This window comes from Struthio camelus, chromosome 7 (assembly GCF_040807025.1).
Source record: "Struthio camelus isolate bStrCam1 chromosome 7, bStrCam1.hap1, whole genome shotgun sequence".
NCBI lineage: Eukaryota > Metazoa > Chordata > Aves > Struthioniformes > Struthionidae > Struthio > Struthio camelus.
The window spans coordinates 27,270,453-27,284,486 of NC_090948.1; the positions used below are offsets into that span (position 1 = coordinate 27,270,453).

Here is a 14,034-nt window from a genome sequence, read left to right on the forward strand (position 1 = left end):
GGGTTAACTCCATAGAAAGTGGCTTAAAAGGACTTGAGAAACTACTAATACAGCATTCCATAAAAAACAGAGTGTTTTCATGCTTTAAGAAGAAGCACGGCACTACATGGCAAACTCATAAGTGAGATTCACCTGGAAAAAGAAATGCAACGCTTTCATAGTTTTTTACATTCACTCAACAGAGATGCAGTTCGGTGCACTTCACTAGCAACCCACTGGCAGTAGAGGAATCTCTAGGGGACTACATGGAGTCTCTGGCCCTGATCCAGGTTCAGTAATGGAAGGCTTTGCCATAATGCATGCTCTCTCTTTTGTGGGAGGCAGAGGTGACTTCTTGGTGCAAAAGCTGTATCAAAGAGGATTTTTTTTTTTAATTTTTAGAAAAATGTCCAGACTCTGCATTCTCTTGCTCCAGCGATCCACATGGTATGGCTCAGTTAGCTGCAACGATAGTGGTTTTGGCTGAGAGAGCTAACTATGATGCTGTTCATAGCACATTCCTTGCTTGTAGTAGGTGCATCTGGTACAGTGAGGTCTGGGACCATGGATACAATCCCCTTTGGAGGTTCTACTAAAGTTCAGTCAACATTTAGTGGTACTTTATCCCTAACTACTCTGCTCCTAGCAATTTTTTCCATTGCTTTGGAATTTATAATTTGTCTAAGAGCTTTGAAGCTTTGTAAAGGATACTAACTATAATGGTAAAATAGGTGATTTCTTAGAGGCTGGGATAGTGTGAATACCAGCTGTGGTAGATGATGTTTCTAAAACCTTGCCATTTGTTTCCCTAAGGTCCAGTGCAAAGCATTGGCTCCTCAGTAGTATGGTGTTATCTCTGATGGGATGTGTTAGCTATATGTTTCCAGATAGGAAACTCTCCAAAAAGATGAGGACTCTTCAGGAGCTTCCACTAAGAGATTTCATTTTTGTTTGTTTGCTTTTTTTTTTGAACTTGCGCAAGGCAGTTCTCCATGAACATTTCAAAGCATAGCATAGAAACAAAAGGAAAGTTCACTGATGCAATATCTTTTTCCCTTCAGAAATCAGATGCACATGTGAAGGAATTGTCCTTTTCCCTTTCCCCTCATCAGAAACACTACATTAAAAAAAATTCTTAAAAATGCCACAATCTAATTTTGTAATTAGTGTTCCTGCTCTGAGATTTGAAAATCAATAGGTCATTTTAAGCTTTCACAGAAATGAGTATTTAGCTGTACTTCAATCTCATTCAGAGAAATTATACTAATTGAAAGGAATCTTTCAACAAACTAGGTTATCACAAGATATCTGACATCAAAGTTTGATTCAACTGCCTCCAGGTCAAAGAGAGTTTTTGGCCATTCAGTTAGGGAATTTTTTACAATCTAGTGCAGTAGTCTTTTGGATTAGGGCCTTGCATCCTATATAGGAATGTTCAAAGCAGCTCATTCCAAAGACTTATTAGAATCGATTTCACCTCAATACTGTATTTCCTAGTTAACTTAGGTTAAAATATAAGCGTATTATGGAAGGGGAGAAAGATGTGAATCATCAGATATAACTCCCTGTTAAAGTTTTAGGTAACTAAGGGATTTTTTCTGTAGATCCATATAGCACTTGGTTGCAAGATAAACTACTTGGATCCTTTATCCTCACTGTTTGGGTATGGCAAGGGGGAATCTTAAAAGAAGCAAAGAGGATGCAGCACAGTCAGTGCGAAGTAATTAGGAAATTATCATTTAAACACATAGAAAGTATGCTAATAGATACTCTTGCCCTACTTTTATTCTAGGAGAATGGATTCTGGCCTGAGAAGGAAATTGCGATAAGACTAGTCATATTTTGTATTTCATAATCCATGGTTTTCAATATAATTGAGTTTCTTAAATTTGTATATTTTGGGCTACACTATTTTATCAATAATTTCTCATCCTGAGTAAAATGATCCTTAAAGACAGCTACAGAGGTTGAAATTTGTAACTACTAAGATCAGACTTTGCCCTTGGATGCTAGCAGATGCACTGGCTTACATAGCTAAGAACAGAACTGATCTTTGGACTTGTTTTTCTCAAAACCACAGTTGCTTTATAAAATAATACTTTAATAAAATAATATTACTACTTTGGACAAACACAGTCTCTTTAATCTGATGATCTAAACCTGTTTGGTAAATACTAAAAATTAATTAAGACAGACACACAGAGGCTGACGCTGTCAAATCTGCCTAAGGGCTTTGGACACCCTCTTCCCATTAAAATTCACATTACACAAAGCATTACAGTTGTTGTCCTTACAGTCAAATTACGGACTGAATGTTTCTAGAGCCTCACTGCCCTCCTCACCCTTGAAGATGGCCCTGTCAAGCTATACTTGAGTCACACTGGCAGGTCACTGTGGAAATGCCTGCATTAGTGCCACCGCTATTGTGTTCTCCAGGTCTGTAAAGTCATCTGCTTGCAAAAATACTTAAAAAATTCACATTAAAGAAGGAAAAAAAAATCTTCTACAGTGTCTGCTTTAATGGAGATGTTGTTTCATATCATTGCAATGACCAAATCAAGTGATTTATATTGCCCAGCAACAGGACAAGAGGCAACGGGCAGAAACTTAGCCACAGGAAGTTCCATCTGAACCTGAGAAAAAACTTCTTCACTGTGAGGGTGACAGAGCATTGGAACAGGCTGCCCAGAGAGGTAGTGGAGTCTCCTTCGCTGGAGATATTCAAAACCCGTCTGGATGTGATCCTGGGAAATATGCTCTAGGTGACCCTGCCTGAGCAGGGAGGTTGGACTAGATGATCTCCAGAGGTCCCTTCCAACCGAAACGATTCTGTGATTCTGTGATTAATCCAGCAAGTAAAAGACAAGTATCTACAACACCTATGAGAGAAAAGCACCAAAAGTTCAATTTTCCTCATCCATAATCTCCTGTTAAAAATAGCTTCCCTGGTTCTTATGGCAAATACTATATATGTATGACTTAAAATGAAGAGTAAACACAACCTTTCTAAGTTTTTCGAAGAGCATATAACGCCACTTTTGATCAATTAATCTTGAGAACAACACCAAATGCCATGCTACAAGCAGCAAACCCCAAAAGCTTGCCTGGAAGATAACAGCCTAAAGCAAAACCATAAAAACTGTTTCCAGCAAACCTACTGTGATGAAGCCAATACTACATTTGAAAAAGCACTGCTTTCCCTGCAGACATTTACAATTACTCCAAGCACATTCACTTCAAGTTTTTGACTATGGGGACGGACAGAACTATGAAAATCATTAGGGGTTAAATAGCCACCTCATTATCTGCCTCATATTAGCACTTCCTTGGATTCTGTCACACTTGTCTCAATCCTCTTGCCAGCACTCACGTGTAACTGTGTATTACAGCAATATAGCCCCGTTGATCTGCAGTAGAACTCTCCCAGAAGTTAAACACCGGAATTGAGTGCTCTATGACCAGTAGAGACTCTGGTACTGTTTGAAACTAAACTGTGAACTAACTAAACTAAACTAACAAGTGTTTATGTATCAGTGAAACAATAGATTGGCTCCTTTTTATTCCGCCCTACAAAAATTTCTCTTTTTACAAAATCAATGGCAAAACACTCCCAGCAGCAGCACAACTCCTCTTCTCTCTGTGCTTGTCAAAATCTGCAATTATGCCTTCCTCAGGTAGACATACTAGGTCTGGATTTTGCATACAAAGAAATGGTTAGCAGTCTCCTGCTAGAAATTCACAGTCTTGAAACTCACCTGATGTGTGGGCCAGTAATTTTGAATTTTCCTACCTGACTTGGGGTGTGTGTGTGTGTGTGTGTGTGCGTGTGCGCGTGCATGTGTGGGCACGCGCACATTCATATATACACGCACATACTTAATTTTACGACAAAGGAGAAGGTTTACAGAAGATAAGATAGGAAGCGAAGACACAGTGGAGAGTGTCTCAACCCTTTCAAATTTCTCCTACAACTACCTTAACAAATTGTGGCAATTAACATGCGGTTAGTGTTAGACATACGCAGCCAGTGCAGGTGCTAATAACTGAAAAAGCATTTAGAGCTTTTACACCCTGGCTGAATATTTCATGATGTGCTGCATGTTTCACTATTTACTCAGTGGGCCTCTGTCACTTCAATCTTCTCTGACTGCTTTGATTGGTGCTATAAAGCTCAACCAAGATAGAGTGACGGCTTGTCACAGGCAAACTCCAGCGCCTACTGCAGCTCACTGGGACTAGCTGTGAAGGTTGTCACGACATTCTGATGGAATTCAGCAAATGTTTTGTGACTAATACACCCAACATTTGTCGGCTACCATTAGCCATTCCCTGTGACCCTCTGCCATCTGTGTGGATGGCATTAAGTTGTAATGAGAATTTGTTGCCTATGTGTGTTACACTAATGACACTCTTACTGATCTTTACTTTCACAGGTTAATCAGCAATTAAATTTGTAAGGATTCAGTGCCCAGATGCAAAGAGCATCACAGAAGAAAAAATAGCACAAAAGGAGAAAGAAAACCTGTAGTTTCACTGTAAAATGCCTTTACTGTCACATGCAGAATCTATCCTAATATTGGCTACAGGCTCACACTTTCTTACACTTCTAAATCTATAAAGAAAATACCTAATACCCAGCTGGTACCCCGCTGGTAGACAGTGTCCTGTACTAGCTTATGGGTGACTGGCTGACCACAGACTATAAATCCTGGCTGACCCACACTCCTAAGAATGTTAACAATTCCCCTCTTTTCCTTCTCTCCCCCAAGTATTGCTGATGTTTCTTTTTTTACCTGCAGAAGCCTTTCCAAAGAGTCCAGGTTAATTTATCAAGACTACTAAGGATGCTGATATACAGCTGCATACTTTAAAGATCTTGCTGATTAAAGTTAAATTACTTTGATACCTCAGGACATGCTCGGAATATGCTCCTAAAGTATGAGTCCTCTAACGCAGAAAGGTAATAAAACAGTTAATTTTTAGACTTTTATATAAGCAAATTAAGAAGGGGGGGGATAGGGCACACAGCCAATATTTGTTCTGCTTTTAGTATTTCCCATTCATATCTGCCCAAGCTACACAGCTAGCAATCTTTGAAGGAGAAAATACCTGAAAAAATAATTTTGCATTTATTAAAAACACCCTACAATTAAACAGCATCATAAAATATAGGACAGTTTTTTCCCACTTTAATGAACTGTAGACTTTATACCTTGTGATAAAAGGAACCACTGCTGCAGGCTTACTTTTCTTTAAGTCAATGTTTATAAGAACACATTATTTTCTTTACACCTGGTTTAAAGCTAAAGATTTTTTCTTTCCTTTGCCTTCAACTGAGTGCACTGTCTGTTATCCTGAACTTTATAGAAAAGCTTGCCGTTTTTTTTTCCTGGCAAACTCTCCTTTTCTTTTCCTGAAACTGCTCTCTCATCTCAAAAACATTTGTGCAAGATTTCACCGCATTGTGAAAAAAATCTGACTCTTCTTATTCCCATGGTTTATAATACCACTATCAATGGCAGCAACAGTCAGCGGGCTAGTGTATACTACCTTATCATTCAAACTTTTTCATTCTACAACCGTGTTAAGAGAAGGTCTAAGGTAACATGGTGACTACTGAGCTACTCCTGTTGCTCATACTATTAGTAGTGAACTCACAGAACAATAACAAGAAGTGAATTTGTGCTGTTGCAACCCAGTTATCACTGCATTTAGCACTATATAAAAGTTCACCTTGCACATTCTTAACAAGGGGTATAAAGTTTAGAGTATATTATGGAAATCTCCAAGGCTAAGAGATGTAAATGTAAGTTGTTACTATGGTTAATTAGTGAGCTTCCCCTCTTGAGATCTTACTTTCAAAGCTGGTTTTGGGCAAGTCACAGACAATCAGATTAACCTCACGTCACCGGTTTTTACTTGAAAAATGCTCCTCTCCAGACCTCCCATCATTTTTTTTGGCTCCTATTAGAAAGTTCAAAGTTTCAGCTTATGGAAGGGCAACACTACAATGGTAGGGGCAATATAAATCCACGCTGAGTGCCATTAGCAGAACTTTGTGTGCATGTTTGAGTGTACACAGCTGGGTGGGTGGATGAAGAGATAGATGTGCACAGCCAACGTTCATACACTTAGAATCTTACAATCAACTTCAAGAAATAGACAAGAGTTTTTGCCTTACTTTAGATAAAGACTCTCATTAGGTTTCCAGAAAAATGTGCTGAAAAGCTCACTTTTTCTGTGTCACTTTGCTGGGTTTTTGTCAGTCTCTGAACAAGTCTCATCCTTTGGTTAGGAATTATTTTAGATTCTTGATCAAGAAAAATCCTCAGGCTTATGAAATTCCCTTTGGCAACAAACTGAAAACTCAGTGTCCTCTGATGCCTATGACTCTTATGCGATCAGAGACATTAATGATAATGACCCTTTGCTGAGTATGCTACTTGTCTAGAGGCCTATGTCAACTACACCACTACCTTCAGAGTGGACAGGGACAAACTATTTATTTGCTCTTCAGGCCCCTTAGGCCCTGTCATATGCTATTTGCTCTTGCATTAAGAGGTAGTTTGACTCAGTTGGGTTGACATTTCCTTCAAAACGGTGTATTCCACTCATGCTGTAGCAGCTACCATAGCATTAAGTGAGGACTTGGACCCCAGCAACAGTCCTTTTAAGTGGATTTTGTGATTTGCACCCAGGACTTTTCACATTTTTACTGGTCACCCTGGAATCCAAAACGATACTTTTTAAAAACTAGCTTTGTTAGTTGATACTCTGTGTGATACAGCCTTCTCATATTTAACTTGGTTGTCCATCAGTTACATGCATCAAAAACTGTGACTGTGAGATTATGAACAAGTGAGTTGGTATCACTTCATGATATCAGAGGCATCAAATGGTTCTACTTTTTCTTCTGCGCCTTATGAAGAAGGAAATCTGATATGCTATATGTCATTATTATTCTACTACTCATAGTTCTTCCTTTTTCTTCCATTTCCCACTCGCGTTTTTTTCCTTATCCAATACGATGTCCCCGTGTTCACATCCCCACAGGATATGTGTCCTTTTACGTCTTTCTTGTTGGAGCTTAAGTTACATTTGAAAAATGCACATGCTCTTGTGAGTTTAATGGGACAGACCTCTGTTGATGTAAATCAGATAGAAAGTAGTCATGGCAATGTAAAGTGGCTCAGTATTTTTATAGTTAATTATAGTTAATTATATATAGTTAATTAATCTAGCTAATTATAGCTAGAGTTGCAAATTGGAAGATTTGCTCCTGACTGACCATAGGTTCTACCATTGTTATCAGTGTGATCCTGCTGATGTCATTTGACATTATACAGGACTCAGTTAAAACAGTGACTTTCTAACTGAATTTAACTCATTTCTGATGTCTATAGAGAACATCTGATAATCTACTACCTATTTCAGTTAGCAGTTTATTGGCTTCTAGAGACAACAGCATGCAAAGATGCTTTCAATCTATGCATCAGCATCGTATTTGATAATATGTTTTTCTATTTACATGTGAGCGAATTTCAAAAATTCCCACCTTCTGACAAGGTCAAAGTAAGCACCTGTCAGACCTCTGGTCATGAGCTTCCAGGGAATAACCACGGCATGGCTGCTGTCCTCTGTTCTGCTCCAGTGAAGCAAAAGTCACAGAGTTTTATCTTCTGGCATAACCCCTCTTATCTGATTTGCCTAGCCACTGCAGAAATCTAAAACCTATGCAGCATTTTCAATATTATCCTGACTGTAGGGCTGCTCAGGAAGTCATTCTAGAGTCACAGCTCCGATTACAATTTATAAACTAATTTGCACATACTATTCCTTCTTTACATGCTCCAGTCTTCCTGCACACCAGCCCCCCTTCAGATCTAGGACCATAGCTGAAGAAACAGTCTGCTAAGTAACCATCTGTTTTTGTTGGAGGGATGGGGTAAAGGTGGCTTTGAACAGGAGCTTTTAAAGTAAATTCAGGAAAAAATAAGTAACCATCTGTTTTTGTTGGAGGGATGGGGTAATGGTGGCTTTGAAAAGGAGCTTTTAAAGTAAATTTAGGAAAAAATATTGCAAAGGTAAATATCAGCTACAGGCATGTCAGTGCTTTCGCTGTTTTATCTCTTGTGTACTTTTAGCTGACATACACTAAAGATTTAAGGGCACGCAAGCAAGTACCTGTCAATTTAGGTAATTTACGAGTATATAAAACAGCAGATAATACAGCCCACCTTTCTTTATGGGAAAGGAGAAAAGGATCTGCCCATTACATTTGCAATGAAGTTAAACAGAGTTTTCTTCTGATTCAATCAACTTTCTCTTATTTAGGACCTTGAACCAAAGTTAAGTCAATGTAGATAAAGGATGAGACAAAGAGACTATCAAGTCTGGGGATAGCCTGAGAGTACCAGTACAGGGCTGGTGAATAAATTTAGCAGCAAAGGAGAAGAGGAAGAAAACAATGACTGGATCTGGAAGCTTGGCAAGTTCTCCACTCGCTGCTCGACCTGTATTTAGCAATTCTGATGTGCTACTGAGCAGACAGCTCAGGCTCAGGACGACTACTCTCCCTCAGTCCCTCTTCAGCAGGCAATGAAAGCAGGCTCCACTTTGAAAATCTTCCCCCATCATGCAAACTGACACAGGCATGCTTTTCAAAAACCCACAGCCAATCTGTTGATCATTACTTATTTACAAAGGCCTTCGGGCAGAAAGTCCTGTAAAAACCATACTTGATACGGTATATACTAGCTTTTTCTGCTTGTGGAAAAAAAGTACCCCTAAGGCTACCTCAAACCATCACTTTCTATTGCACATAAAATGTACCGTGTAACACTAAAGTATTTAATATATATGGTATAATATATCTACAGGAAAGGCATTTGTATAGAAGTATGTTACCCTGTATTTGGTAATTTGATGTTTTGCTGAAGGCTATGACTTGAAAAAGCCTGCACCTAGTACAGAGGACCTGTCATCTCAGTACCCAAGAGCCAATAGAATAAAGAAGTACCCTTAAGCAGCAAAACTTTGACACAGCTTTGAAGCATATGAAAACAGTATAACTCCCCAGAATTATTATTACTCAAGATCAAAGAAATGAGGCATACTTTACATAGCAAACAGGGACAGTGCACTCAGCTCCAAATGTTTCAGCTCCTTCTCTCTCTCTCTCTCCCTCTCTCTGTGTCTCTCTCTTTCTTTTTATTTTTACTTCCCCAAAATTAAGATTTGGGGATAGGAGAATCTCCCACATTTTTAGAGCTTGAAATGGATAAAACTATTAGCATGAGATAAGAGGAATGCCCAAAGGTGAGTAAACTGAAAATGATGCTAGCATGACAACTGGTGTCACAAAATGAGAAGCTTACCAGTATGCTCATTTTATTCTTCCTCATAAACTGTAAACAAGCATGTAAATCAGTGTCATATGGGCAAGGCTGAGCTAACAGGAAGGAAGAGAACTTTTGATGATACATTTAACAGAAATAGATAGTCAATGGAAAAAAAAAGACACAGCTGGATGCATTTGGGTCTGTGAATCAATCTCACTTTTGGTTCTGCAGTCAAACAGAGACGAAGAAGACTTGTAGAAGTTATGTCCTTGAATATGCCCTAGATTGCAGTAACAATAAACAAATACGGATGCTTCTTTAACTGGCCAGGGAAATTCCCAGTCTATTGACTGAAATATAGAGAAGCAAATTATCTATCAAAAATCCATCTAGAATTTTTAAAGGAATAAAGGCATTGTAAACAATGAAAGAAGAGTGGTTAGTGATTTTATATATATATAAAGAATTATATATTCATATTCATTTTTTTCACTTACTCTCCACTACTGCAGATCAGAATTACTGTACTAATATACACACACCTAAACCCCAAACAGGATGAATGTGTCTGTTTATTCATGTAAATGCGCTTGCATTTGGATACAATTACGGACTGAGGTTCTAGCCTGTCTTGAGATGTGCATGATCAGAGCAGGAACAGCCTGCCTGTGGAAAACTCCACAGCCAGTATCTGATCTTGTTCTGATTGACTTGAGCAGGCAAAAGGTGAAGCTCAGTGAGAAAGAACGGAAATGCCATATTATTTTAATAGATTCCAATTTTCCTATTGCAGTTTTATTTTTAACAAATCTCCTCTTAGAGGCAAATTGTCCTATGGAAAGCAACCACATAGTTATACAAAGGCTTACTGGTGTACATAGAGCAACAGGGGAAAAATATCACTGGCAAGATGATGTTTTCGTAATCCACTTTTAGAGTATATACTACCCTTTAAAAAATCCTTGTATTTCATAATTAATGTGCTTTTAGCCTAAGTAAAACTGCATTAGTTTTGAACTTTGCTTTGGCAACTACATAGATTATTAGAATTTTTTTATCAGTCTAAATCAATTAACAAAAATTTGATTTCAATCGACAGGATAAAAGGAAGGTAATACTCAGGTTCATTTTTGATTGTGATGATACATCTCACATATGGCCTTAAGTACAGAAAACAGTACTCAGAGGGAATCCAACAAAAAGAGAATTGCCTGAGGCAAACTAACCACATGAGTTCCTCTGATTGGTTAGTGCTATCATTAGTGCCACTGCTGTTTAAGAACTACACACGGACAGGACAGGGTGACAGCTAAGACTTTAAAGCCTATGTATTTTTCAAACAGCTTTTCAAACTGTTTTTCATGACAGAATTTTTTTCAGCTCTATCATTAACTGCTGACAAGCTGACAGAATAAATACTTCAGCCTTTCAGAAACCATCTAACAACCCTTTTTTTCCCACCTCTTTCCCTTATTTTTGATGTGGGGGGAGGAGAAGAGGAAGGAAGGAAGAAAGCATTGGAAAATATGAGTTTCTTACAGTCTTACCTCATCAGTTTGGGTGAGGAGTTGGGTGAATTTCGCATGCCTCCATTCCGCTGTTTTTTTTTGGGTGATAGTGTCGATGGCTGCTCATCTTCAACTGGAAATATAAGGAACTCATGAGATTAAGTACTGCTCTAAGTGCAATACAAAATACAAGTGAAGTAGCAAAGAACACACACTCTATGTCCATTCACGCACTGATACGTCATCGCTAACATAGGCCCAACAGCAATAAAAAATCAAATATGTGTTAGTCAAAGAGATTGGTTTGAAGGAGAAGGAGAAGCAGGGGAGAATACCAAGGTTTTGAACACAGGTGTTCAAATTGGTTTCATACTTCAAAAACAAAGGGGGGAACCACATACGGGTTATTCTTAGTTATTTTCAGTTAATCTGTGCTACAGAAGAGTAGAATTAGTGCTCTGCTGTATTTCCAGAAAGATAAAGTGCTGTTTGCAGTACCAACATAACAGCTGCCAGCCTGCTTTTGCTAATGAACCAGACACCAGTTGGTTCTTGCTCTTCACATGCCAAACAGCAGAGTCTTCATGAAGAGATGTAAAATATTCAATGCCTTGATGTTCAATGATTCAATTAGTTGGGACTGTGAATGTAGCCTGCCATTGTGCACAGATCTTCAGCACAACTCAGACCTCATTCCTCCACCCTTCTCACAAAGGGGAGCTGTTATAACAGGAGTGAACACAATGAGGTTGAATGGAAGTGAGGATACAATACCTATATAACAGAGGAGGCATGTGTTATGCAATCTTTTAATGAGGATGATGTGCATTTTCAATGACAGATCAATTTCCAGATGTAAAATCACTTACGATTTCAACAATCGTTAACTACTGTTGGATAACTTCAGTCGTAATACTTATTACTTAAAAAGTGCAGCTTCCTAATAACTTATCTGTAAGTATTAACCATCAGCAATATGGTTTTAAGATGGTTACTGCACTTAGTAATTTGCACGTAAGGGTTACATTTGCTATCAAAGGGAATCACCTTATGTCTGCTATCTCAGATTCAGACTAATGCTGAATTATTCTTATATAAAAACGGAAAAATAGACTTGTTTCCATCTATTGTTAATTGAAAAATGAAATAGAAGATAGTGTAACTGAGGCCTAGGAAGCTGTTACTTTAGAGCTAAAAGGAAAAAGATTAGTAGTAGTAGTAGCTGTATTAAAGCAGCTTAATACACATTAGCAGTGCACAAGCAGAGGCTGGAAAAAAAATTCTATTTGCAATGAGCTACGTAGGAACAGCTACAAAAAGCAAACCTGGACATATGTCACCTGCCCTAGATTTACCTGGGAACAAATTAAGCAATATCCTTCTGCTACAACCCTCTTCTGATACTCTTTTATTACAGTCTGCATTCTAGCCTGTCATGTCTCTCTGGGTTCTACAATATGCTATGGAACTTCATTTTGCCTTGGTCAAGACTGAAGGACTGAGCCCTGAAAAGATAGATGTGCTATCTTTTTAAACGACCTGGCATCACCTAAAACATCCAGGAAGTTAAAAGTAAACCAAGCATAACAAAAGAAAAAAAAATCACCTCAAGTAAAGAGTTATACTTAGATTGGAGAAACGGCTGCCTTATAATGATTTATTTCACTAGTTTAACTTTCTTTTCTTTTCAGGAAGCATTCCCAAAGACAAAGCCATTTTCTTCTGATTTCTTTCTTTCTTTCTTTCTTTTTTTTAATTTCAGAGCCCTGTAATGGAAACGCTTACCGGTGATTGGCTAAGTACCATTCTTTGTTTGGTAAGTCCAAAGAGCTAAGTCCACAGAAAATTATCAAAAACATATAGTTTGACATTTGCTTTTCATGACAGTTTGTTGGAATTAAATTGGATCTCTTCAGTATTCAGCTATTTGTTACCTGAAGTGAATAGTCACAGAATTATTTTGTTAGTAGTCTCTTCCCACTTCTGATCATAAAAAAGCAAGTATTTGTATATTTCCTAATATCCCCTAAAAATCACTCTCCTCAAAATGGCATACTCTTGTTTTAAATTTGTCTATCAATAAGTTATTCATGTGCTATTCCACACAGGCAGTAAGTTGTTTTCAAGGTATACACTGTGCCCTCTTGTTTTTTACTGGATATAAACGGTCAGTTCTAATCTGGCGGAACCACCACTTAAAAGATCAAAGGAATAAGAAAAGTGCAAAACGCTCCTTTACAGAAACCACCTACAACTGTTATATTTCTCTCTATTGGTAGCAAAAAACCTAAATTTCACTTAATTTAAACTGATACCATGGGGTTACAGAACATTTATCAGGGATTCAGTATTGAACCATAAGAAAAGTGTGCTGTTATACTTTTTCACTAGTACAAGGAAGCTCTATACACATCAGGACTATTTGTCAAAACTTATTTTAATAGAGGACAGCTGTTGATTGTATTATGGCCAGAAATATTTCTACGAATAATAGAAAACATTATTAAATAAAAATACTTTTCCAATTGTTCAGCTAGTTAATAAGACTCATATTTGATCCTTTCAAATGCTAAAAGTTAGCGCAATAAGGATCTTTTGCTGTATTTGGTCCAGCATCTGTTTTTTTCCGGTGATATCAGCTGATATTACCTTGACAGCTAATTATAAAACAAAGGCTTGGTTAAAGTCTTAGTATAAAACAAAGTCGAGTAATCATCCAGAATGACCATCTGTAGAACTAGATTTTAGCAGTCTACAGTCATTTTTTGTACTGCATCTGCAAGAAATAAGCTCCTTCTTTTGATAAGTGCTTGTCATCTCTGCACTATGGTACTGTCAGTAATTACCTGTAAAGTCCAATGCTAATGAGGCTCATGAGCTAATACCTGTTAGCAAACCTTCTGAGAACTCTCAATTTGTTGCTAAAAGCTGTGCCTTGCTTAAGCAAGGGAGCCATTTATTTTCACCGCAGCAATGAAAGATGATCTATCTTTGTCATATCACATTCAAACAGGATTTTTGTTTTTCAGTGAAATCTGTGCACACAGTTTACAGTGCATCTGCAGTTTAGAGACACAGTTCCATAAAAATGGGGAAAGGGAATCTGTGAAACTGAAAAGGATGAATGGTTTGCAAGGGCCACCATTACCTATGACTTTGTTCCCAGAAGTGTTGCAATGATAACTCACAAGTGACTTCTTAGTCAT

At 38.0% G+C, this 14,034-nt stretch overlaps 1 protein-coding gene across 20 annotated transcripts in view; it reads right to left on the bottom strand.

Annotated features, from left to right (window-relative positions):
• The window catches only part of KCNMA1 (potassium calcium-activated channel subfamily M alpha 1), a 527,317-nt gene that overhangs the window by 58,522 nt on the left and 454,761 nt on the right, over window positions 1–14,034 (bottom strand). For all 20 annotated transcript variants that reach the window (XM_068950515.1, XM_009672399.2, XM_068950513.1 and 17 more), the window contains one exon: window positions 10,868–10,961. In XM_068950515.1, coding sequence (XP_068806616.1) covers window positions 10,868–10,961 — 94 coding nt within the window. The remainder of the gene's footprint in view (window positions 1–10,867; window positions 10,962–14,034) is intronic.